Below are 22,251 nucleotides of genomic sequence, written 5' to 3' on the forward strand. Positions count from 1 at the left end.
TCGACCCGCCCCGCCAATTGCACGCTCGGGTCGATGCGCTCCAAGATGGCGGCTTCCAGAGATCGCATCATACATCACCGCGTCTGAAAAAGCTCAATATTATTATCTCTATGTGGACTAGACTCATGAGAAGGCAGACCAGAAGAAGCCGCACGGGGCCGAGACGTTGCCTGTCAAACGCGGAAACTGTCCACACCACCCCCATGGTCTGCTCTTCCTGGGACCCGGCGTCGGTGTCGGTGTGAAGAAGGGGGTTTTGCTATCCGAGTATGGCCACCGAGAACAGGATCAATTTTTGGAGGAGAAACGCAAAGGTTCCCGGAAGGTGGGTGTTTACATAATTTCTTTATATGTCCATGGTTTACATACAAAACGAAGCAAGTTAGGCTACTTTGGTGTGTTTCGTTAATAGTAGAATGTATCCCCAGTGATATACATTCAGGAACACGTTAGCCTGCTGTCGCTCTCGCATAAAGACTAGCTTAAACTGGGCGCTTTCCCCTTTTGAATCTTAACTAATGTAATGTCCCTGTAAGGAACTCGAGGCTAAATCCGTTATCAGCTGACCATACTGTAGCTGCGGCTGTTAACTCATTGATTTTAGAACTTGTCTGTCAGTTTCTACCGTCTTGTTTGTAGGCGCGTGTGTGTTTTTATAAATGCCTCCTGCTTGGAGACACCTCCGTCTCTGTTTTCCTCGAACAACTCAGGTGTTTGCCGTCGACGTCATGTCTTAAACAGCTGCTGATGGAGGTGGGGTGAAGAAGACTGACATGCCACGATGGACACCATCGCACGAACCTCTCAGTGGGCTTGTTAGATGAGTCAGAGGGTGGAAGTTAAGGGAAAGTAGGTTGGTCATTGGTTTACAGTAGGAATGATTACTATTACCAAGTGTGTATTGTGGTGTTTTATGTTAATGGTCGATTATTGCGGGGCAGAGCGCTGGCTTGATCCTAATCCCAGTTTAAAGCATTTATGTTCAACCATTCAGTACATTAGTAATAGCATTTCTGATAAACAGATACACCGCAAAAACCATAAGGTTCCATGATGCTGTTGGTAAAGGCTTTTCCAAAATGTATGGATAAAAACAAATATGATATCCTCTGAAGGCTACAACAAGAGAGATGTAGCCTATTTGTGAATATGAATAGGGACTCTGTCTCAATCCAGGTTAGCGGGTAATCTCATGTTATTACATGTTACTTTGTAAGAAAGACAAATTAATTCATAACGTCTACTGTTAAGTAAAGGTGAGACACTGCAGGTGAATAGGCTAGTGGCTACATTTTTTAACTCATAGATTTTGAAACTTTGCCAGTTGATTACAAATTAATTTTTTGTTTTCCCACTTCGGAAAGGTTTGAATAGATTTGAACATGTTGCATTATCTAACTAATTATGTGTACATATTGTCTCTTTAAGAAAATAAAAATCTAGAGTTTCATTTTAACAACATATTATTGTCTTAAGTTTTTCACTTTATATGTCAAAAAGAACACACAATCAATCAGAATTAACTACACATTAACAAATCATTCTGTAATAACCTTCAGAATAGTGCTATAGAATGTTTATGGAAAGTTTAGTTGATGCAAGTGCTTTAAAAGTTGTGCTTTTTGGTTACTATTTAAAAAAAATAATGTTGAAATAATTGCTGTTAAAGATGTTTGTATAGGCGAAATATACAGATGCAAACAGACAAAGTTTAGTCAAATGAACACCTAAATGTAAATATTTTACACTACTAGTATGAATGAGGACATCTCATGGTAGCGAAATAGCCAAAATTGACCAATGCTTGAAAAACTATGTTGTTTGCCTGTCATGTCTCACCTGAAGTACATTTGACATAAATGACATGTCATTTCTGGCTGCCATTTTGTTTGGATCAGAGTCACACCTTGGTAAAAAAAAAAAAAAAAAATCTCTGTTATTGTGCGGAAAACAGAATCATTTTCATCCAGGTGGGGTTGGTTTAAAGATAAGCGTTGTTGTAGTGAGTTTTACAAACACCGGCCGGTGATCATTGCTCAGAGAAACTGATGCTGTTACAAAATGTTATGGTGATATTTGAGAGGCACAGACTGGGGCCAGGCTAGTCGCAGCCTGTCGAGGCTTGCTCAGTAGGTATCATAGTAATGAGATATTATGGGCACTGAGGACCTGCAGGTGTCTTTATGCTCTTCTTCACACTGCACAGTTGTGGGAGGAAAAAAAAACTCATCAGACTTCATTGATAAGACATGACGTATTCATGCTAAGGCTATGAATATGAAGAATGGGTGCCCTGCTCTAGTAGAGCGGGGGGGGGGGGGTGTGCAGGGAGTATTGGAAATCTGAGAAGAAGATCTCTTAAGGAGAGGGCGTCGCTCTCTTTTGTCGCCCTCACTGATCTTCCTCAAACAACTGTTGTGGGTTGAGAGTGGAAGGCTTGAAATGCACGCAATATGTTTGAACAGGAAACAGTAGCTCGTCTTGCTGCCTGTCCTTGAGCCGCTCCTGATAAAACAAGTCTGTGAGCCTGGTAAACATGAGACTCTGGCACTGCCAGATAATCAGCAGGCCCTGTTCTCAGCCACTGGGCTCACTGTCGGTTTGTTCATGCAAATGACTTGAGTTAGGCTGACGTCATTTTAACCTCAGACCGGATAAGCCACAGTTTGACAGAATCCACAGTAGAAGTAGTACTAGTAGTTATATGTGTTGCTTATCGTTATCCACACAAAAGCCTCCCAGCTACTTTAAATAAAGTGCTTATTGTGATTTTATTTGTGACAGCATTTGTGATAAACGGTGTTAGACAAGTGTTACAAGAATATAACAAAAAGAATAATCACTAGAAAATGCCTCCTGTTTCCAACCTTTAAACAGAGTCCTTATCACAGAAAGACTTCAGGCTACTCCCAGTCTCCCAGGATCCCAGGACCAACACTCTGAAAAGTAAATGTAGGGTTACAGGCCAAGATATGCACACTTGCCTCAATTCCCACACTGCTATATATCTGACTGTTGAGCATGCATTATTCAGTAAGGTAAATCCTTTTTTGTATAAAAGCCCAAAAGTTTGAATGTGCTTTAGGAGGCTGCTGCTCTTGGCTTTCTATGAAGGAGTGTAGTAAGTGACTGTGGGTCTGGCCCAGATCCCGTCCTAGCACTCTGGACTGTGTCTGCTTTGCTTCCCCAGGGAGTTGTAAATAAGCTGACCATTAAGATTCTCCCATCCTCGAACATAATGTCCACCAAGGGTGGTGAAGAAAACAGGGGCTGCACAAGCTGTCCCCTGCTTCTATTAAACACGCACTATAAACAGCCAAGTCTAAATAAGACAATAATAGTTGTAGATTATTTGTTGTTGTTATTTGGGCTTCTTTGGGTTCTGTATGTTACCGTATGTAAACGAGCATGTTAGATTTTTTTTAGCACACTCAGTACTCAGTACTCTCAGGTAGCTTTGTGAGAAGATAATTCACTGATTTTGACAAGAAGCATTCTCAAGAATCACTGACCCCACCTTTGGTGAACTGACTTTTTTTTAGATTGGTCACCGTGGAAACAACAGGAAAATCGGCATGAGCAACCCAAAGAAAGAGGGGATGTGTGCACGTAAAGTTTCCTCTGACTGATAGCTGATGAGTCAATTTGCTGACTTTTAGCACCACTAGCTAGGTGTTCTTTTTGCTCAGAGGTGATAGCATTTCACATGTCATCTTCTACAGTGTACAACCAGTTTATGGAGCACAGCATCCACCTCTCGACCCCCGACTGCGACGCACGTAAGTGCTAAATCAATCCGGACTGCATGGTGTCATGACCCACATGGATTTATTTTATTTTGCGTCACTCCCATGTTTGGCCTGTTTTCAGCTTTTTGTTCTGTGCTTCCATGCGTTGAGTACCTGTACACGTGGATTGCATGCACCGTTCTTTACCAGTTCTTGACCCAATGTTGACATTTACGTTGTGCAGCCCATGTGAGAGACTTTAAGTTTTTTTTGTCCTTTTTTTTTTGGATTTGCATTTTTGTTTTCTTGTTGTATTTTTCTGATTTCTTCTCCCAAATGTCTGTGTATGTAAATACTGAGCGAGTGCTTGATTTCTTTGGATCTGTGGATCTTGTCCTCTGCAGGTTTCCCAAAGACACAAAGCCCAAGTTCAGCAATCTCAACGATGTCAAGTCTAAAAAGGCCTCCAGCTTCCACGAGTTCGCCCGCAGCACCAACGATGCTTGGGACCTCGACGATGAAGAGGGCGAAGATTTCCTTGGGCCGCCCGCCCCCGCTTCATCCCTGCCGTCGACGCAGAAGCAGGTAGCTACTAGACATCATTCTCTAGAACTGAAGATTTGAGTAAAGTTAAGGAGCAGTGAATGGGCACTGTGTTAGTGTGAAATAAAAGTAGATGCTCTGATGTCTTTCCACTTAGCAGCAGAGTCAGGGCGGTGACACAGACACACACAGACTGGCACCCCCGTGGACAGAAGCTGAAAACCTCCCTATTGTGCAGGAGGACACGGAGTGCGAGCACGTCAACGGAAAAGTTGTCAAGTCTAGTAGTGACGCCCACCTCAACACCTCCTCAGGTATGTGTGAGTAAAGTGCTGCAGCTGTTCATTCAGCTTATCAGGTGATTCACAGTGAAGCTGATTGCAGACTTGTGGATGGGGGGGGAGGGTCTAACACTGTTTTAGGCCTAGTGGGGTTGTATCAGGCCTGCAGCCTGTGCCTGGCAGAACACTTTGCAGTCATGGAAATGTTGCTCCACATGATCTTATCCCCATGTGCACTAATGTGTTGATACAGATGAATAGCACCTGTGAGTTTATACAGAAGTCCTGTGAACTAATACTGTATTCTGTAACTATAAGAGTCTCTTTAAGTTATCTTGAAAGGTGCAGTGTGTAAAGGGAATTGGTGTTTTGTAGAACAGACATTAGGTAGAAATCTAAATTTTAATTAGTGTATAATCGCTTGAAAATAAAAGTTGTTGTTTCTTTTATTACCTTGGAATGAGCGTTTTAGATCAACAAAGGTGGCTGTTGTCATTTCAGAAGAAACAATGAAATACAATCAGAATTATTTTAGTCAGTAAACCCATAGGTCAGCGTCAAACCAAAATGAATACATGATGATGTGATAAAAATTGATAATTTTAAGATGCTTTCATTCGGGGGCGCTCGTGGTATAGTGGTTAGAGCGTCCTCCCCCCGAGGCTCAGTCCTCTTAGCAGCGACGTGGTCGTTCTCTGCACGTCATTCCCCTCTCTGCCCCATTTCATCTCTGTCTCTCAAAAACTATCAATAAAATCTTGACAAATGCCCAAAAAATAATCTTCAAAAAAAGGAAAGATGCTTTGATTCATAACTACAGTCTATAATACACCACTGTCATCTAAATGATCCCTCATTCCAAAATCCTCATTTGAAATGGGAAGCACAAGTATAAGTAAACAAAACAATACACAATTTGTGGGGCGTAACTTCTTACTGAGATGATGCAAAGTTGAACATTATTTTAAAGTTTGAAATAATGTTAGTTTTACTGTTGTGTTGGGTTTCCTTCTAGTTCTTATAAAAACTGCACTGTCAACACTGTAAACTCTACACAAATGTCCTCTGCCTCCCCCACAGTGCGCTCCCCACTACAGAAGCAGCAGTCTCTCCCAGTGCGTCCCATCATTCCTCTGGTGGCTCGCATGTCGGACCAGAACTCGTCTGGGGCTCCACCCATGACGGTGAGGGAGAAGAGCCGGCTGGACAAGTTCAAGTATCTGCTGGGTAGTCCCAACACTGACCTCGGTAAGAGAGCAACACACACGTTCACATGTTGCGTAACACCACACAGTGTCTCTGCTGTGGGTTTCTACTGAGTGAAACCTCTCTGTGTGTGTGTGTGTGGTGTGTTGCTAATTGAGTTTATCTATCTGTGCTGTTTCAGAGGAGCTCCGGAAGCACAGCTGGTCTGGCATACCAAGAGAGGTCCGGCCAATCACGTGGAGACTTCTCTCTGTAAGTCTCTTGTAACTTTTGCTTTTTTGCACAGCATTTAGTCCTGCTGCCTCCTTAGAAGGACACAAAGTTACATTCTGTAGTTTCTGTGTCACCACTCTGAAAAAACAGAAAAAAAACAGCCTTATCCTTCAAGGCCACCTTATCTGCTCTCTTTTCTCTTATCTCAAACATCCAGCCATGTTCTGTTCCACTTCAAACTATTCACGTAAATCAGAAAGAGCTTCTCCTCACCGGCCCCTTTCTCTTCTGTGTTTTCTCCCCTCCGTTGGGTCTCTTGACAGGGCTACCTGCCGGCCAACAAGGAACGCAGAGAGCTAGTGCTAAGAAGGAAGCGAGACGAATACTTTGGCTTCATAGAGCAGTATTACCACTCCAGAACAGACGAGAACTTTAAAGACACGTACAGACAGGTAATGCTCAACAGTCAAACACTTCAAGATACCAAACGTGTTATTTGCTTCGATTATCCCCGCTAACATCTTGATAATCTTTCTTCCTCTTAGATCCACATCGACATTCCACGAACCAACCCTCTGATTCCCCTGTTCCAGCAGCCCGTAGTACAAGAGGTAAGATGTGTTCAAATAAGTCAATAGTTCAGCCCAAGTGCATGAGGCCGATTTTTATGTTGTTCTTTTATAATCATTGGGTCCTCCTGTGTTATTTACTCATAGTGTTGTCTCACTATTACATGTATTAAGTCTGCTTGGATACAACCACCACAAGGTCAGATGGGTCAGGGACTTCATGTATTTCTGTATCTGTAGTTTGCCTCTCTGCTCACGCCACCAGGAAGAGCTTTACTTCCAATCCAATCCAATCCAACTTTATTTATAAAGCGCTTTCATCAAACCAGAGCAGAGACAAAGTGCTGTACAGGCCTAAACTAAGGTACAATAAAAATAAGTAAAATAAGGTACAATAAAAATAGATAAAAATAAGTAAAATAAGATACAATAAAAATAGATAGAAAAATGAATACAGCTAAGGTAAAAAATAATATCTAAAATAACAAAAATAAGGTACAATAAAATAACATCAAAAGTCTCACACTGGGTCGAAAGCCAGCGAGTAAAAATGGGTCTTGAGGTGTTTTTTAAAAATTGTGATTGAAGGGGCCTGTCTAATTTGGAAGGGCAGATTGTTCCACATTTTACTTTACTGTAGGCTGGTTCTAAGTCGCATTTGACCGGCTTATAAGTAAGACCCCCAGCACTCATTGCTTGACAGATAAAATCCAGTGTTGTTAGCAAGGATCACCAACCCCTAACCCTAAAGCCTGACTTGGAAAAACTTGGGCAGGGATCCAGGCCCCAGGACTTGTGTCGAACATAGACAAAATGCTTGTGTGTAGTAACTGTTTCCCAGCCACTTGTGAGGAGGAACCTGCATCACATTATTGCACCGCAGAGGAACCTTGCTGTAAAAGGGAACTTCACTGAGCACGGCTTGTTCCTCAAATGTGGTGATTTTAGTTCAGATTCCGTCTAATCACATCCTTTCATTGAATTAAGTGTAATGATATAAAAAGACTCAACACAATTCTGAATTCACATTGTCGTTAGTTTTACTCTGTTGTGTAAGTGTAACACAGGTTAATACATTGACTATTAGTTTTTATATTTTTGCACACACAGTAAATATTCATAATAATGAGACATTGATCCCCAACCCTACAGTATAACAATATAACACCATAATACTTAGGACATATGTTATTACACTCCAGGTCCAAGGTTTACAGTATTTTACAGCTTACAATGGTCATCAATAATAAGGCCGGCCTCACACTGAAACTTTAATCTCTCTAAAACAAAATGTGTGACAGTAGCTGTGAGATAAGACTCATGGTAGCTTTCTAAAGAAAATATCTCATATGGTTTTTTCACAATGTTCTGGGGACTCAACCCATATCAGAAAGTGAAAGTCAGGACATGTCATCCTCACAGTTACATTAAAGTTATAGTAATGCTGCAAAGCAAATAACGTTAAACAACAACCACTCTCTTATGTTGTTGTCTTTCCCTCCTTAGGTGTTTGAGCGCATTCTCTTTATCTGGGCCATCCGTCACCCAGCCAGCGGTTACGTCCAGGGAATCAATGATCTGGTCACACCATTCTTTGTGGTCTTCCTGTCCGAGTTTGTCCGTAAGTTTTGAGCCCAGTTATATTCGCACTGACTTAAAGTGTCTCACGCCAGCCTTAGTTTCTGATTTATAAAGCTAAATCAGTGTTCTCCATCGAGATTAGTCCAAGCTGTTTCTTATCTTTTGATATTTTTAAAACACAACATTATTACTGATGTTTGCTATTCAATACACCTAACCTACACATGTGAGAGATAGAGTTTATTAAATGACTCCCTGCCCACCTAGTGTCAGCTGTCAATCAGTGTTTTCTATTGTTCCAGCTGAGGACGTGGAGAACTTTGATGTGGCAGCGCTGCCTCTGGACACCCAGAGGAACATAGAAGCTGACAGCTTCTGGTGCATGAGCAAGCTGCTGGATGGAATACAGGTCTGGTGACACTCACACACATCTCAGTAAAACACTTGTTGAAACCTGTAAATGTGCAAGTTGACTGAACCTAGTATTCCTTCAGGACAACTACACCTTTGCTCAGCCTGGAATCCAGAACAAAGTGAAAGCTTTAGAGGAGCTGGTCAGCAGGATAGACGGTAAGCTTTAGGGACAGTGACATGTGCGCGGCTCATCCCTTTCTGTTTGGGGCTTGTTTATTATGAGCTCAAACATGGAGAAAGTGATGGAGAGCTGAACAGCGGATCCCAAATAGGGAGAACTCACAGTAAACCCTTTGTCTGTGTGTGTGTGTGTGTGTGTGTGTGTGTGTGTGTGTGTGTGTGTGTGTGTGTGTGTGTGTGTGTGTGTGTGTGTGTGTGTGTGTGTGTGTGTGTGTGTGTGTGTGTGTGTGTGTGTGTGTGTGTGTGTGTGTGTGTGTGTGTGTGTGTGTGTGTATTCAGAGGACATTCACAATTATTTCATCAAGTATGAGGTGGAGTACCTGCAGTTTGCTTTCCGGTGGATGAACAACCTGCTGATGAGGGAGCTGCCGCTTCGTTGCACTATCCGTCTGTGGGACACCTACCAGGTAGAGCAGAGTGCACCATCATCAAACCTCCACATTAAGAAGTGCTCCTAACGTTTGGATACTGGTCAAAGCTTTGTTCTAACTGTTTCCTACAGGCTGAATCTGAGGGGTTTTCCCACTTCCACCTGTACGTCTGTGCTGCTTTCCTCATCGAGTGGCGCAAAGAAATCCTCTCCATGATTGACTTTCAGGTACAAAAGTTTTTTTTTTTGTCATCCACACTTGGAATGTAACCTCTAAATATGAACTGTAGTAGCAACAGATGGTAATAAAAAAAGAATGTGACTATTTTAACACATAATTGGGAACTGTATTCATATGACTGACCAAACGTAACTTGATGTGGGACCAGTTCCATAAAGGCTCGACTGCTGATCTTCGATAGATCACATGTTTCAGCCACACGTCAGCTCGACACTTTTAACAACTGTAAGAGAGATATTATATTGGTTTATGACCAAATACCTACAAAACAATAGACATTCACCGTCAAAACAATACACATTCACAGTCCACAAGAGATAGGCTCAAGGCTGCGTCACAGCAAACTATAATTACTGCTATTATAGCTAATGTAAGCATACTAAATGAACATTATACCTGATAAACATCAGCGTGTTAGCATTCTCATTGTGAGCACGTTAGCATGCAAAAGTTAGCACTTGTCTCTTGTGATATTAAATCAAATATTCTTTGGTTTTGGTTTGTTTGAACAAAAGAAGATGATTTGAAGGTGCCCCCTTAGATTTATTATAATGTTTCTAACAATAAGTGGTAGGGGTGTGCGGAGACGTCATTATCTGTATCTGTATCTGTATCCGGATACACAACAAGAAGTGGGCGTGGCGTATACCGGAAGTTTCTTTTACATTAGCCTACATTAAAGGAAGTCACACCTAAATTGATTTTCTAGACTAATATTCATTGTCAATGCAATTGTTGTCCCTTCAAAGCATCACATTGATGTAATGTTGACATATAAGTCAAAAAGTCAGATATATTTCTACCTTTTCATCTCTCTCTCTCTCTCTCTTCTTTGTTCTCAGAATACGAAGAAATTCATGGAATGAAAATATTGATAAATAACAGCCCAAATCTGTGCATAGGCTACTCACTGTTAGTAAATGAGGGCCAGTATTTTACTTTTAACTTAATTAAGGTATCCCTTTAACTGGGGGAAATACAGCTGTATTTCATGATTATTTTTTATCTCTATCTCTCCCCCTCCCTCTTTTTTACTTTTGTTTTACTAAACTAAGATTTAGGAACATTCTGTATCAACGTGCCAATCTCATAAACCCTAAATAATATGTTAGCCTTTCCACAAAGCCACATGTGATTATAATGTGTCAAGTTTGCAGTTTCCGATTTTATTGTATAGGTCCTGAAGTAGGCCTAGCCGTATACGCATTGATTGACAGCTGAAAAAGAACAGGTCCTAAGCATCAGTTTGATGGAAACGTTGTGGTGTTTGAAAGAGTTTAAGCAGTAGGCCTAGAGAATGTAAATACATCGGGGAAGGACTGACGGTGACTCGGGGTGCAGCATATTCCATGGTTTGTCTGTTCTCCGCCACGGCAGCGGCCGGGTTACGAGGAAACTCACATAAAAACGGCAGCGAATGCGACTGGTAGAACCCTCTATTCAAGGGAAAGGGCGAACGCGCTGCGTTTATCAGTGGATAAAAAGAGAGAGACCGCGGGTCACGGGACGCGCCCGGTCCTTCTCATGTCCACCGCAGAACAGCTGTTAGTGTCATTCTACCTGTTGTGTCATTGAGGCGGAACGCGCTGCGTCAATTAGGCGCATAATATATATTGAAAAAAAATCCCCGAATAATAACAGGACTATTCGGAAATTATCCGTATCTAACTCATTATCCGTGCTTATCCGAATACATATTGGGATTCGGGCTCATCCCTAATAAGTGGTATACATTCTGTGGTTTTGGGTGTTGAGCAGTGTTCCAGCCTGTCTGTGCTTCCACTTCTACAGGTTGCAGTTTTACTACACGAGCATCAGTGCCCATCTGATTCTGTCTGAGACTTTAATATACTAACTCACATACTGTATTACATTTCTGTGGCTCCTCAGGGCCTCCTTATGCTACTGCAAAACCTCCCAACCATCCACTGGGGTAACGAGGAAGTGGGTCTCCTCCTGGCTGAAGCTTACAGACTGAAGTACATGTTCGCAGACGCACCCAGCCACTACAAGAGATAGGCTTGAGGCTGCGTCACAGAAACAACAACATTTCTAACTAGACTGTGACTGGATGTACCCCCACAGTATCTGAGACACTCCCAAGACATCAAGTGTTGTCTTTGAGATAACCTGGAAGAGACGTGTATGTGCAGCTCCTAGGACAACTGCAGGATGTTATCTCCTGTGAAAATGAAGTCCACTGAATGTCTCCTTTGGATTTGGGTACATGGTGCACCCAGAGTCCAGTGAGACCATCTGCAGTCAGCAGGCTGCACTGTGTCAATACAGTATAAATAACCATAGCTAGTATGTCATCTTGGTTTGCTTGCAACATTGATTGTCTGAAGTGAAGCGTACATGCTGTAATGTAACAGGATGATGAATGTTTGTGAGATCATCCTTTTTAGTGACAGTTGTAGCCACAGCTTATATTTTCTTTGCAGATTTGTTTTAAGTAGTTGTGTTTACAAGGGAAAATATTATGTGGAAACCAGGCAACTACAATATTCTTTTAAAACTTGTTTAGTATGTCTCTGATAAGCTGTTATAGGTAAGACTTTGGGTCCACCCCCGGATAATTTAGGGTTATCAATTCTGCACTGCACAATTAACTTATAAAAGTCCCTCATTTGGACTTGAATCAGTCAAGTTGGTTGCCAGTTCTGACATGTTGGTTTGTATTTAGGTACAAGACCTACAAGCTACAAAGATTAGGTAACAGTGTTTCTTTTCAGGTTCTGCTTTGGGTTAAAACTAGAGAAACTGATTTGGGATCAGTCTAATTGCTAAAGTCTTGGGTGTAGCTCAGCACAAAAAGGAGACCACTGGTCTGTTTCTGCCTGAAAGTGTTGATTTGACCAAACTCATAATTTATGCATAACAATCAGCTCCTCAGATCCCCTGTGAAGTATCTGATCAGATACCTGTGGACACTGTAAAAACATTTGAATAACCAGTATCCTCAGTTCAGAATCATTTTAATAACCATGTGTGGCGTTAGAAGATGCTTTTAAAATGGAGGAAATGCCTCTGGAAGGACGTTTGGTCACGGCTTCCTGCTGGAGCCTGTCCTGCGGCCACAGTGCAGCTCAGAGTATCTGACGAAGCCTTTGTTAATAACATAATGCACTCCTGTATTTTAAAGTGTCACATGGAGAAATGAATGCTTGTATTCCATATTTAGGTTGCTTTTCTATCTAGGACATGATCCTTGTCCACGGGTTTGTTTGTTTGTTTTTTGGATGGTGATGGGTGTTGCTGCTCATCTACCTTCCTTACCAGTGATAATTATACCACAGTGACTGTCTGAGAGATATGACAATCATTAGTTCTCCCTTGCATTAGATTTATAGTTAAGGTTTTTAAAGGTTTGGTCATCAGGCAATAGCAGAGTTTAAAATCAGGATTTAATGCAAACTATATTCCAGGCTCTTATTCCGGTCATCATAGACTATCACACATTGAATGGAGAAATATCTTTCATGGTCAAGATGAGCCTCCATTCATATTCAGGAATTATTCAGACGTTTAAACATTGCCTGCACTCTCAGTAACTGACTAAATACTTTAAGGCAGTAAACAGTATTCAGGCAAGTGCTTCTGAAGGTACTATGGTACCTAAAAAGATCATCTTTATTTTTGGAACCATCTTAACACTGCGGACCTATGTGTGCTTCCTTTCTTCTCAGTTTTTTGCTTTAAGCCACCTACCATCTTGTTTTAAACAGCCTTGTTTTCGGAAACATTTCACAGTGCTTCTGCCTTTTAGCCTTAACAAAGGTTTCTCCATTCAGGTGCACCAACTGATTGTGTCACTACTGCAATGGTACTGTACACTCCATGCTGTTTGTTATCTAAAGGTCATGTGTCCTAAAATATGTTGATAACTAAAGGTGGAAAAAGAAAACTTGTGCCCATGCTGTTTCATTAATAATATGCCAAATCTTTTTTGGGCCAATAATACAATCTGTTTGAGAGTGCTTCAGTAGTCAGTGCTGGGATTGTTAAATGATTACAGTACCTGCTGTTTATTAACTTTCTGTTTATATTAAACGGTTGTTATTCTTCATTTTGGTGCCTGTGTGTGTATTTGTCATGATCATATATTATATTATCACTGTTTATATATATTTTGGGTCGTTTATTAATTGTTCTTTATGTTAAACGAAAAGGTAGGCTACATGGTAGACAGCACAGTATACACAATATATAAAAAACGGACAGCCTACATTAGACCTACATAAACATATTCAAATAAGTAAGTCCATATGTTGAAGTAAGCTTTTCATAAGCTTTTTGTTTTTGGAGTAAATAAGTTTGATATATTGTTCAGCCTAATGAAGGAGAAATTCAAAGTGAGGTTTTCAATTGCTGACATAACATTTATTTGTATTTATCATAGATAGTAAATATATATACACTGTATAAGAATGCTCAGCGCCACCGTAGCCTATATACAGGGCTGGACTGGGACAAAAAATCGGCCCTGGCATTTTTGGCCATGGCAGCCCACCGTTTATACGATATGCGGAGGAAGGGGTGTTGCACCAAATTCTGGGCCCCTATACAGAAAGTCCTGATGGGCTCTCTGAGAGGCGGTCTTACAATACAAACATGTAAAAGCTTTGTTTGTCTATAGTCCAAAACGTATGAGTGACTGGTCCCTCTCTGAGCCACAATTTTATCTGAAACACAATGTTTCTATTGATGAATGACCAGATTATTACGCGTACTTGAACACAACCCCTGGTCTAATGACTCTTAATAAACATACACACACAGTGTTTCTCACAGGAATTTGGGAGACTGTGTCGTGGACCCTGGACCTTCTAGGGGGGTCCGGGGGAATGCTCCCCCGGAAGATTTTTTTTTAAATGTTAAAGTAAAATTCATCAATCTGGTGCACTTTGAGGAGAAAACAAAGGCTAAATCAACTGTTTCCTATGTAAGCTATTTAGTACTATTTTCTGGAATGATTCAAAGACACAGAATGACCAAAAAGCAGAAAGAAGAAAGTTTAAAAAATCCAGTCAGCTTCGGGAATTTTTTCCCTTCGTTTGTATTTTTTAATGGCCCAATATAGGCCCCTGATCTTCATAGCCCCTAAATAAAAAATGTCGGGGCCTTCAAAGATCAGGGGCCTATATTGAGCCAGTAAAATTAATATAAATCAAAAAAATAATTTATTTTTTCTTGGGTGCAGCCCCCCTCTGCCTTGGGCCCCCCCAAGCCTGTCCGCAGTCCGACGGCCCTGAATGTAAAACTGACCATCGTCAGATGCTCATAATTACTGAGTACAAGTTGAATGCGTGATAATACAACTCAATGCAGCCTCTGAATGGGCAGCCCTCTGCTGTGTGTGTGATTGGGCCAGGCCTAGCCTAGAACCAATCATAATGAGTAATGGCCTGGTAACTTTCAGGTGAAGTTGACAGCCTGCACGCACATTTATATGTCCATGGCACTCCCGAGAGGGAAGGGACCTCGGCCCTCGGCTGTGTGACTTGGCCGGGCCGGGCCGAGTCACACAGCCGAGGGTCCAAAAAAAAAAAAAAAAAAAAAAAAAAAAAAAGATTTTAATTTTTTTTTTTTTTTTTTTTTTTTTTAACCTCACCGGCCCAAAAGGCTGCCGGCCCCTCGGGCATTTGCCCGGTATGCCAGATGGCCAGTCCAGCCCTGCCTATATATTTATAATAGGTATTAATATTATTTTTTGGGACGGTGACGCGGCGGAAGTGACGTGACCAGCGTCACTGTAGAAGTAACCCCCCATACAAACCAAACTTTGAGTCGAGCAGCCATGCCAGAGGAGTCTGTTTACGCCGAACACCGTCTGAAATAAACAGCTGGCAGTTTCCCGTGAGTGTAAGTGCACAGCTGAGCTGTTCTGTTGAACCGAAACAGTCTTGATAACATGTTAGCGTAGCTAGCAGCTAGCTAACATTAGCAAACACGCAGCTAGCGCTGTAACGTTTGTAATGCTGCTGCTACCATGGTTGTGTTGACGATTAACTAACTGGAGCTCTTCCTGTTCAGCATTGTGTAACAGAGTTTCTGTTTTGCTGTTAAACGAAACCGAGCCCCCAGTTATAGTAACGTTTGAAGGATAGACGAACAAGCTAACAGGAATGAACGCTTCCTCTCTCTATCAGAAGTTGACTAGCTGGTGAACTGCCACTTCAGTGTCAGTAACAGCAGCTTAAATACTTATTGAACTAAACCCTTCTGGTTGCCTTGATCTATTGTTCTGGAACTTGTGTTCGTGTGATTTCCCAGTTAATGACTAAAACGTCTATCTCCACTAAAGCAGGTGGAGCTTGTAAAGAAGGATGGATGGACTCAGCTGGAGCACCACAAGGGCCCGGGAGTCATTCAGCCGCTCCGGTGGGGCAACAGACACACTGTCCAGGCTCGCCAGCTTCATCGCACGGGCTGACACCAAGCAGCACACACAGAGCCAGGGGCATCCCCAGCCACACCTGCTCTCCTTTGTTTGTCAAGAATGCGGCAAGGGCTTCCCTTATGGGACTGATCTGTTGCACCACCAGCATCTCAAACACGCGTTGCCCAAGCCTCACCGGTGTCCCTCTTGTGGGCAGGAGTTCTCCCTGAGGTCGACCTTACAGCTGCACAAGTGCAACCAAGACTCATCCCCTTGTCAGCTCTGTCACGGTGAGTCCCAGCCTGGTTCTCTGTGCCCTGCATGTACGAGTCACGCCTCAGATCCAGGCCAGCCGCAAGATAACCAGTCATCTCACCTCCTGGACAGTAGCCCATACGCGTGTGCCCTGTGTGGGAGAGGCTTCAGCCAGAAGCAGGCCCTGCTGCACCATCAGCAGGCTGGTTGTAGTGAACCTCCATCGCCATTGTCCAAATTAGCGGATGCAAACAGCCTGCCAGATGATTCTCCACCTGTTTCTGAGGGAGACTCGCCAGGCTCTGATTCTTCCGACATCGCGGGGCCCAGCAGCCGAGCCCACAGCGTGTGCTGCAGATACTGTTCCAGAGGCTTTGACACAGAGGCGGGACTGATACGCCACGTAAAGTACAGCCATGCAGAGGAGCTGTTGAGGGCTAAGCAGGGACAGAAGACCAAAGGAGCACATAGTGGAGGAGACTCAAGAAAAGAGGGGCATACAAACGTGCGTGGAGATCCAGTTAAAGGGTCATCCAAATCCAAAACTAAGTTTCTAAACTGCCGCTCTTGCGAACTGGTTTTCAGCAGCACCTCCAAGCTGCACCGGCACAGAAAGGAGAGGCACAGCAGAGATAAAATCATGATAGAACCAAGACCAGTCATCAATGTAACCAAGCGCAGGAGAGTAATGGCCTATCCGTGTCAGCTATGCGGAAAGGTCTTCTTACATCATCTGTCGCTTGGGGCTCACATCAGACACGCAGCCTGCAACTTCACCGCAATCAAAGACATAAGCCAGTCTGTAGTATTGACCGCCAAAGACTCAACGTTGTCAGAGGATAGACCAAATAAAGTCAAAACTAGCCTAGCTGCTAAGAAGGCTGTCAGGGCTGTTCGAGGGAGGCCCAGGAAAGTGGTCCAATCCAAGAAGGTTACCGATGGAGGAGAGAGGGAGAGCAGAGCAATGCCTGAGGGGAAGGAGGAGATGGAGGAGAGAGAGTTCCCATGCCCCTCCTGTGCAGAGGTTTTCTCTGTGCAGTCTCAGCTCAGGGAGCACGTGGAGCTCCACCAGTCCTCCGTCAAGAGGAGGCAGTGCAGCGTGTGCACCAGTGAGATGGACACAAGTAAAGGGCCCGGCTCAAAGAGACAGAGGCTGTACCACTGTGTGCCATGTCAGCAGGGTTTCTCTGCACTGGACGCTTTCCTAGAACACTGTCAGGAGCACCTACGAGTCCGTGTGGAGGAGGACAGCGTCATGGAGGGCTACACACACCAGGCCAGCAAAGCCTGACATTTAGTTTTTGAGTGTTTTCTCAGCGATTGCCTTTTTGCCTTGAAGGGTTGGAGAAGAGGGTGTAGTGATTGAGAGTTCTTGTTGATTGACCAGTTCATTGATTGAGCATCCAGAACGTCTTGTTTTCAAAAGTGTTTTAATCAATGTAATCCGTACCAACATGGCCAGGGTTGGAGAAAATGGATTGTTAGAGGACCAAACTGCGGTATTTCATGTTTTATTTAGCCCTTTAGGTCAAAATCACACATGCTTTGATGCAAACAATTTTGTCTACTTCTATGAGTTCCACCACAGTGACCATTTGGCTGGTTAGCTTTTAACATTATCATTGCGTGGGAATACATCTGAAAACTCCTTCATCTCACATTTGAGTCACTTGCAGAGTAGTTTTGCATTAACAAGATATGCTGAAATCAAACAAGTGAGAAGGAAATGTAGGCCTTTTTATAAAACATTGTCTGGTTAAATAAAGATCAATTGTAGTGTCCCCTAATAATGTACACATATCAAATTATATAATGAATTTTAGCTTCACAGCTTAAACTCAAATTTAACTAAATATAAGTCTTCAAGTTAATTATCTTAATAAAATGCATTAAAAACCAGTGGAAGAAAATACACATGCAAAACCACTAGTTTGGTTCTTTAAGAGTTTTGCATATCAACTTGATTTTACCATCACTGACACGCCACCATGTAAAACAGATGACCACGTTTCTCAAACCCATCTGAAAGCTGATATGCTCTTATAAACTTAAATCGGGACCAAGATCATCTCAGCCTTAAGGACACAACAACCATTATTTTTTCAAGCCAAAGCACTGCCGGAGATATCTTGTCTAAGTCTATTTTTACACGCGACATCTGCTATATGCGTCAGCTTAGTTTAGTCAGATGTGTGTTCTGCTTCATTGTAGCAAAAAGAAAATACATTTTCTTGGCAATAATAATTGCTATTAAATTGGTGGGAACTTTTGGGTGACACTTTTTTGGGATAGTCAGCGTGTTTGTAGCAGTGCTTTGGTGAAGAGTATTTCTGGTATGAATGAAATCACAGTGTCAAATCAAATGTTACCATGTATCTTTGAATGTTCCAATGTGTGGACAGACTTGTATAGGCCTACAGGGATGGTCACACCCAGAACAATGCCTGTCTACAGCTGGCGTGTCCATGGGTAGCGTTACCTAGCTATGCAAACAGACTGGCAGCCCTTCAGTGTGTAGTGTGATTCTTCTTCGTAAGTGAGCTTTGGTGAATGAACTACGATCAACATGGGGTGGGGGGGGTTTTCTCAAGGATTTTCAGCTACTGTTTTCAAACTGTGACGATGTAGAGAATGATTTAATAAGTTTTGAAGCTTCCACTTTTCGAGGTCTTTTGGAGAGGAGTTTTTGTTCTTTCTAGATAACATAATAAAAGATTCCTATGTGATTGATTAAAGCCTTTCCTATGTGTTAACTGGGTAGTCGGTAAGCAAGAAAAGCAAAGTGTACAATCTGCACAGTTACCTGCAATATTTACTATTTTTTGAGACGCCTCATTGAGATGCATTTTATTTTTGTTTGCTTGCTGCATTTGCAACATGTTTAAGAGTCCGCATATCATACAGCAGAATGAGACTCATAATTAATCCCCTTATTTAAAATAAATAAATAACCCCTTATTTAAAAATAAGTAAATAAAACATTGAGATGTTTTGGGGTTGAGAGAGGCACATTTAATAGAAAACATACAATTTAGTCCCATTCTGTTCGCATAAGTGTTTTCTCATCAACAATAGTCAGTTTTGTGTGACATTTCTGAATGAGATGTGACCAGTGAGCGAATCCCATCATATCTATCTAATTTACATTAAGGTGAAATATCTTATTTTCTCTGCAGCCTGAAGAATCTATATGAAGGCTGCTGAACCCGAACATCAAACGTTTATTTTATTTTTAGAAACTATACATTTTCCTTCCTTTCTATCTGTATGCGTAAAAAAAACAACAACCTTGAAACATTTCTGCTGAAAAGATAATTGTTCTGTACAACCCGGTACAACAAACCAAGAAATCAAGTACTGGCAGTACCTCCTCCCGGCCGCGTAGTGGCGGTGTACTGATATCCGGTGAACCCAACTTCCGCTCCCTCATCGCACGCTTTCCTTCCGCGGGTTTGTGAAACGAAAATCGTACGAACCGTCGGCTTCTAGAAAATAAAGACAAAATGAGCAAAGCACATCCTCCCGAGCTCAAGAAGTAAGTGTTTAAACTAATTATACCTGGGATTTGTGCATGCTTTATACTGTAAACGGTCGAGCTGGTGCCCGCACAGCGACCAGACATTGTTGAATGAAATATGCTAACAGTAGCTAGCCTGTTGAACTGGCTTTTATACCATCTGTAAACCCTTGTAACCCTAAACAATTATTTTTATTTTTCAGGTTCATGGACAAGAAGCTTTCCTGTGAGTATAACTGATCGTTCACACCGCTTTTCAAAGCACACGTGAGCTTGTAAACATGTTCGCTTTATTTCTAGATATCATTATGACCAACTAGCTCTGAAGCAACATGGAAAACAGGAAGCTTAGCGTGTTCCTAAAGTATGGAGGACGTTAAATGTCCCTTGTATACAAAAAAGAATACACCAGAGTTTAATATTATAGTGGCGATTGCATATCTGTGCAACATTTTTATTTAAAGACACTATACGCTCTCACTATTGAGCCTGGTAAGTTTGGGATTTGACTTCTTAGAAGGGGGAACAATGGCAATGGTGTAATTTTCTGTCACCTACTATCACAACATGATCAAGACAGGAAAGTGGACTTTAAATGATGATGTTGGGATTCAGCAATCCAACTCAATCTCCTGCTAACATGACACCAACCAACACAAGAGTAAATCCTTTAATAGGTGCATGTGTGCGATTGAACCCAACGTGTAAATTAATCTGTGTCTTATTTTTGTCCTTTTTAGTGAAGTTGAATGGAGGCAGACAGGTGCAGGGCGTCCTGCGAGGGTTCGACCCGTTCATGAACCTGGTGGTGGACGACTCAGTGGAGACGGGCCCAGGAGGACAACAGAACACCATCGGCATGGTGGTCAGTACCTCGGCTGGCGTTACTCTTCTGTTGAAAACAGGAAAAAATACAGTCTCTGTTTACGTCATAGTGCACTGTTATGCCGTGCCCACATTACTTTCTGCTAGCAAAGGAATTTATTGGACCATTTACTGGCCTTTTATTCAGGAAGTTTTTAATGTGGGTGTGATTAGTTCCTACTAAAGACCTTATTGTTGTAATAATAATGATCAAATGGGGAGTATACAATACTTAATGGAAATAATACATTTGTCTGGGACTATTTTCAGTGGCGGATTAATTCACATCGCACAATGTCCACAAAATTCAATTTACACACAATTTTATTAATTTATACACTTACATGTCTGAAAAACACATTCATTATATGGGAGATGGCAACTCTGAGTATTTGGAGCTGTAGGAAAGTGTGTGTGGGACTGAGTCAAAATACAATAGAGTGTGGGAGTGTTCATAGTGCTGGAGTAGGAAGATAAATCAATGGGCTTATCACACAATTCTTGTTAGTGGATACATTCAGTGTTGGTTTATGTATGCTCATGGAGTTTGTTCACCGTAGGGAACATATAGAAATATGTCCAAACCTATTCTTGTAAAAACTGCTTTCATTGTTTGTGTCTTTCAAAAGTCTTTTTCACAACGGCTGTACCGAACAATGTGTACACAGGCGATGTAGTAAATGCAGCATGTTAGTAGAACAGCTGCAGCGTCACTCCTCCATCTGTGTCTATACAGGAAGCGATCAGGCACAGTTTTGGGAGTAGGTCACCTGCATTTTAGCAGCACTCAGAGCCCAAAACATATACAGACTATGTAGACCAGTGAGGTGATTTTAAATCGCAAAAAACTGCTGGTTCAGATCATAGTCCTTTTTTAGCCGTGTAGATATTTAAGATGGCTTTGTTCCATTAATTCCCCACAGTGTCATCATGGCCCATTTATTTTCTGTTGAAATAGCTTTTTTCTCTTGAGCCAGTCTGACCATTTTGAATGCCTGCTGTGTGCTTTTATACCAAGAATTGTGCACTATTCAGGAGTTAAAATTACAAAGCTGTTGGAGTGTACTCTGACTCACTGGAAATGTACTCTGTGGTCTCATTTCTCACAGGTCATCAGAGGAAACAGCATCATCATGGTGGAGGCCTTGGAGAGAGTATGAGAGAAGAGAGGAATCCACACCTTTTTACACCCTGATATCCCTTTTTAGTTAGTTTTTTTGTTGTTGTGAAGAGGCAAAGCCATGTCTTGTCTATTATGTCTTCATTTGATTTTCATTGACAGAAACATTTTGTTTGGACATGTATTGAATCGTGTAATCTTGTGAATAAATCTGTTTTTCTTTGTAATTGTGTTTGTGTGTTATGTTTTTTGATGGGCAGTGTATCAGCCCTCAGATAATTTTTTTTATAATTTGGTCAAATATTTGATTATATATGGTAATAGTATGTCTTTACTAACCCCTGAAGGTAACTTCCACCAAAGTAAGGGGACTTCTCTGAAGAGCTGTGCTGTAGCTAAATTATAAACTTGATTAAATATAATTAAAATTATATCGTTGATATACACAGACACACTTTATTTACACAAATCTGTATATGTTCATCGATGATTTGAAGGGACATAAACAACCTTAAAATCAGAAAATGGCAACATGAATCAGTGGACAACAGTGTTGCCATTTATTATTCTAGTTCTGTTTTAATGTAACGTGACTGGATAAAACCCACTAGCCTTAGGTAGAGCAGTGGGCACCAGAGGTTATTACGATATGGGAAGTATACAGACGCACAGCTTTGTCAGTAGCAGTGGTGGTCCTTGCGGTTGTAAGCATGGCCGATAGAGGGCGCTTTATGTAGGAAGCTCTTTCTCCTTCGGAGGACTTTTATTTTGAAAGCCGACTGACGTC

At 41.8% G+C, this 22,251-nt stretch overlaps 3 protein-coding genes across 5 annotated transcripts; all 3 read left to right on the plus strand.

The window, feature by feature from the left end:
- Positions 1–59: 59 nt before the first annotated feature.
- tbc1d22b (TBC1 domain family, member 22B) lies at positions 60–13,379 on the plus strand. Of its 2 annotated transcripts, none has more exons than XM_080030292.1 (13): positions 60–325; positions 4,133–4,313; positions 4,429–4,585; positions 5,633–5,800; positions 5,940–6,010; positions 6,295–6,423; positions 6,517–6,582; positions 8,047–8,161; positions 8,424–8,530; positions 8,616–8,691; positions 8,995–9,122; positions 9,218–9,313; positions 11,217–13,379. In XM_080030292.1, exons 1-13 carry the CDS (start codon positions 270–272, stop codon positions 11,343–11,345), a joined length of 1,479 nt encoding a protein of 492 aa, XP_079886418.1. In that variant the 5' UTR covers positions 60–269; the 3' UTR covers positions 11,346–13,379. The 2 variants fall into 2 exon arrangements, with proteins under 2 accessions (XP_079886418.1, XP_079886419.1); XM_080030293.1 differs by having other exon boundaries at positions 4,432–4,585.
- A 1,715-nt stretch (positions 13,380–15,094) lies between these two features.
- On the plus strand, positions 15,095–18,616 carry LOC307252776 (uncharacterized protein). 2 transcript variants are annotated; one of them, XM_080030557.1, is made up of 2 exons: positions 15,095–15,191; positions 15,637–18,616. In XM_080030557.1, the coding sequence occupies exon 2, from the start codon at positions 15,656–15,658 to the stop codon at positions 17,252–17,254; it is 1,599 nt and encodes a 532-aa protein (XP_079886683.1). In that variant the 5' UTR covers positions 15,095–15,191; positions 15,637–15,655; the 3' UTR covers positions 17,255–18,616. The 2 variants fall into 2 exon arrangements, with proteins under 2 accessions (XP_079886683.1, XP_079886682.1); XM_080030556.1 differs by having other exon boundaries at positions 15,110–15,191; positions 15,634–18,616.
- Positions 18,617–19,372: 756 nt separating this feature from the next.
- Positions 19,373–21,691, plus strand: snrpg (small nuclear ribonucleoprotein polypeptide G). Its single transcript, XM_080030646.1, has 4 exons — positions 19,373–19,498; positions 19,684–19,706; positions 20,221–20,345; positions 21,454–21,691. The coding sequence occupies exons 1-4, from the start codon at positions 19,467–19,469 to the stop codon at positions 21,502–21,504; spliced, it is 231 nt and encodes a 76-aa protein (XP_079886772.1). The 5' UTR covers positions 19,373–19,466; the 3' UTR covers positions 21,505–21,691.
- Positions 21,692–22,251: the final 560 nt, after the last annotated feature.

The sequence above is a fragment of the Ammodytes marinus genome (assembly GCF_949987685.1).
Source record: "Ammodytes marinus genome assembly, chromosome: 7".
In the NCBI taxonomy this organism is placed as follows: Eukaryota; Metazoa; Chordata; class Actinopteri; order Uranoscopiformes; family Ammodytidae; genus Ammodytes; species Ammodytes marinus.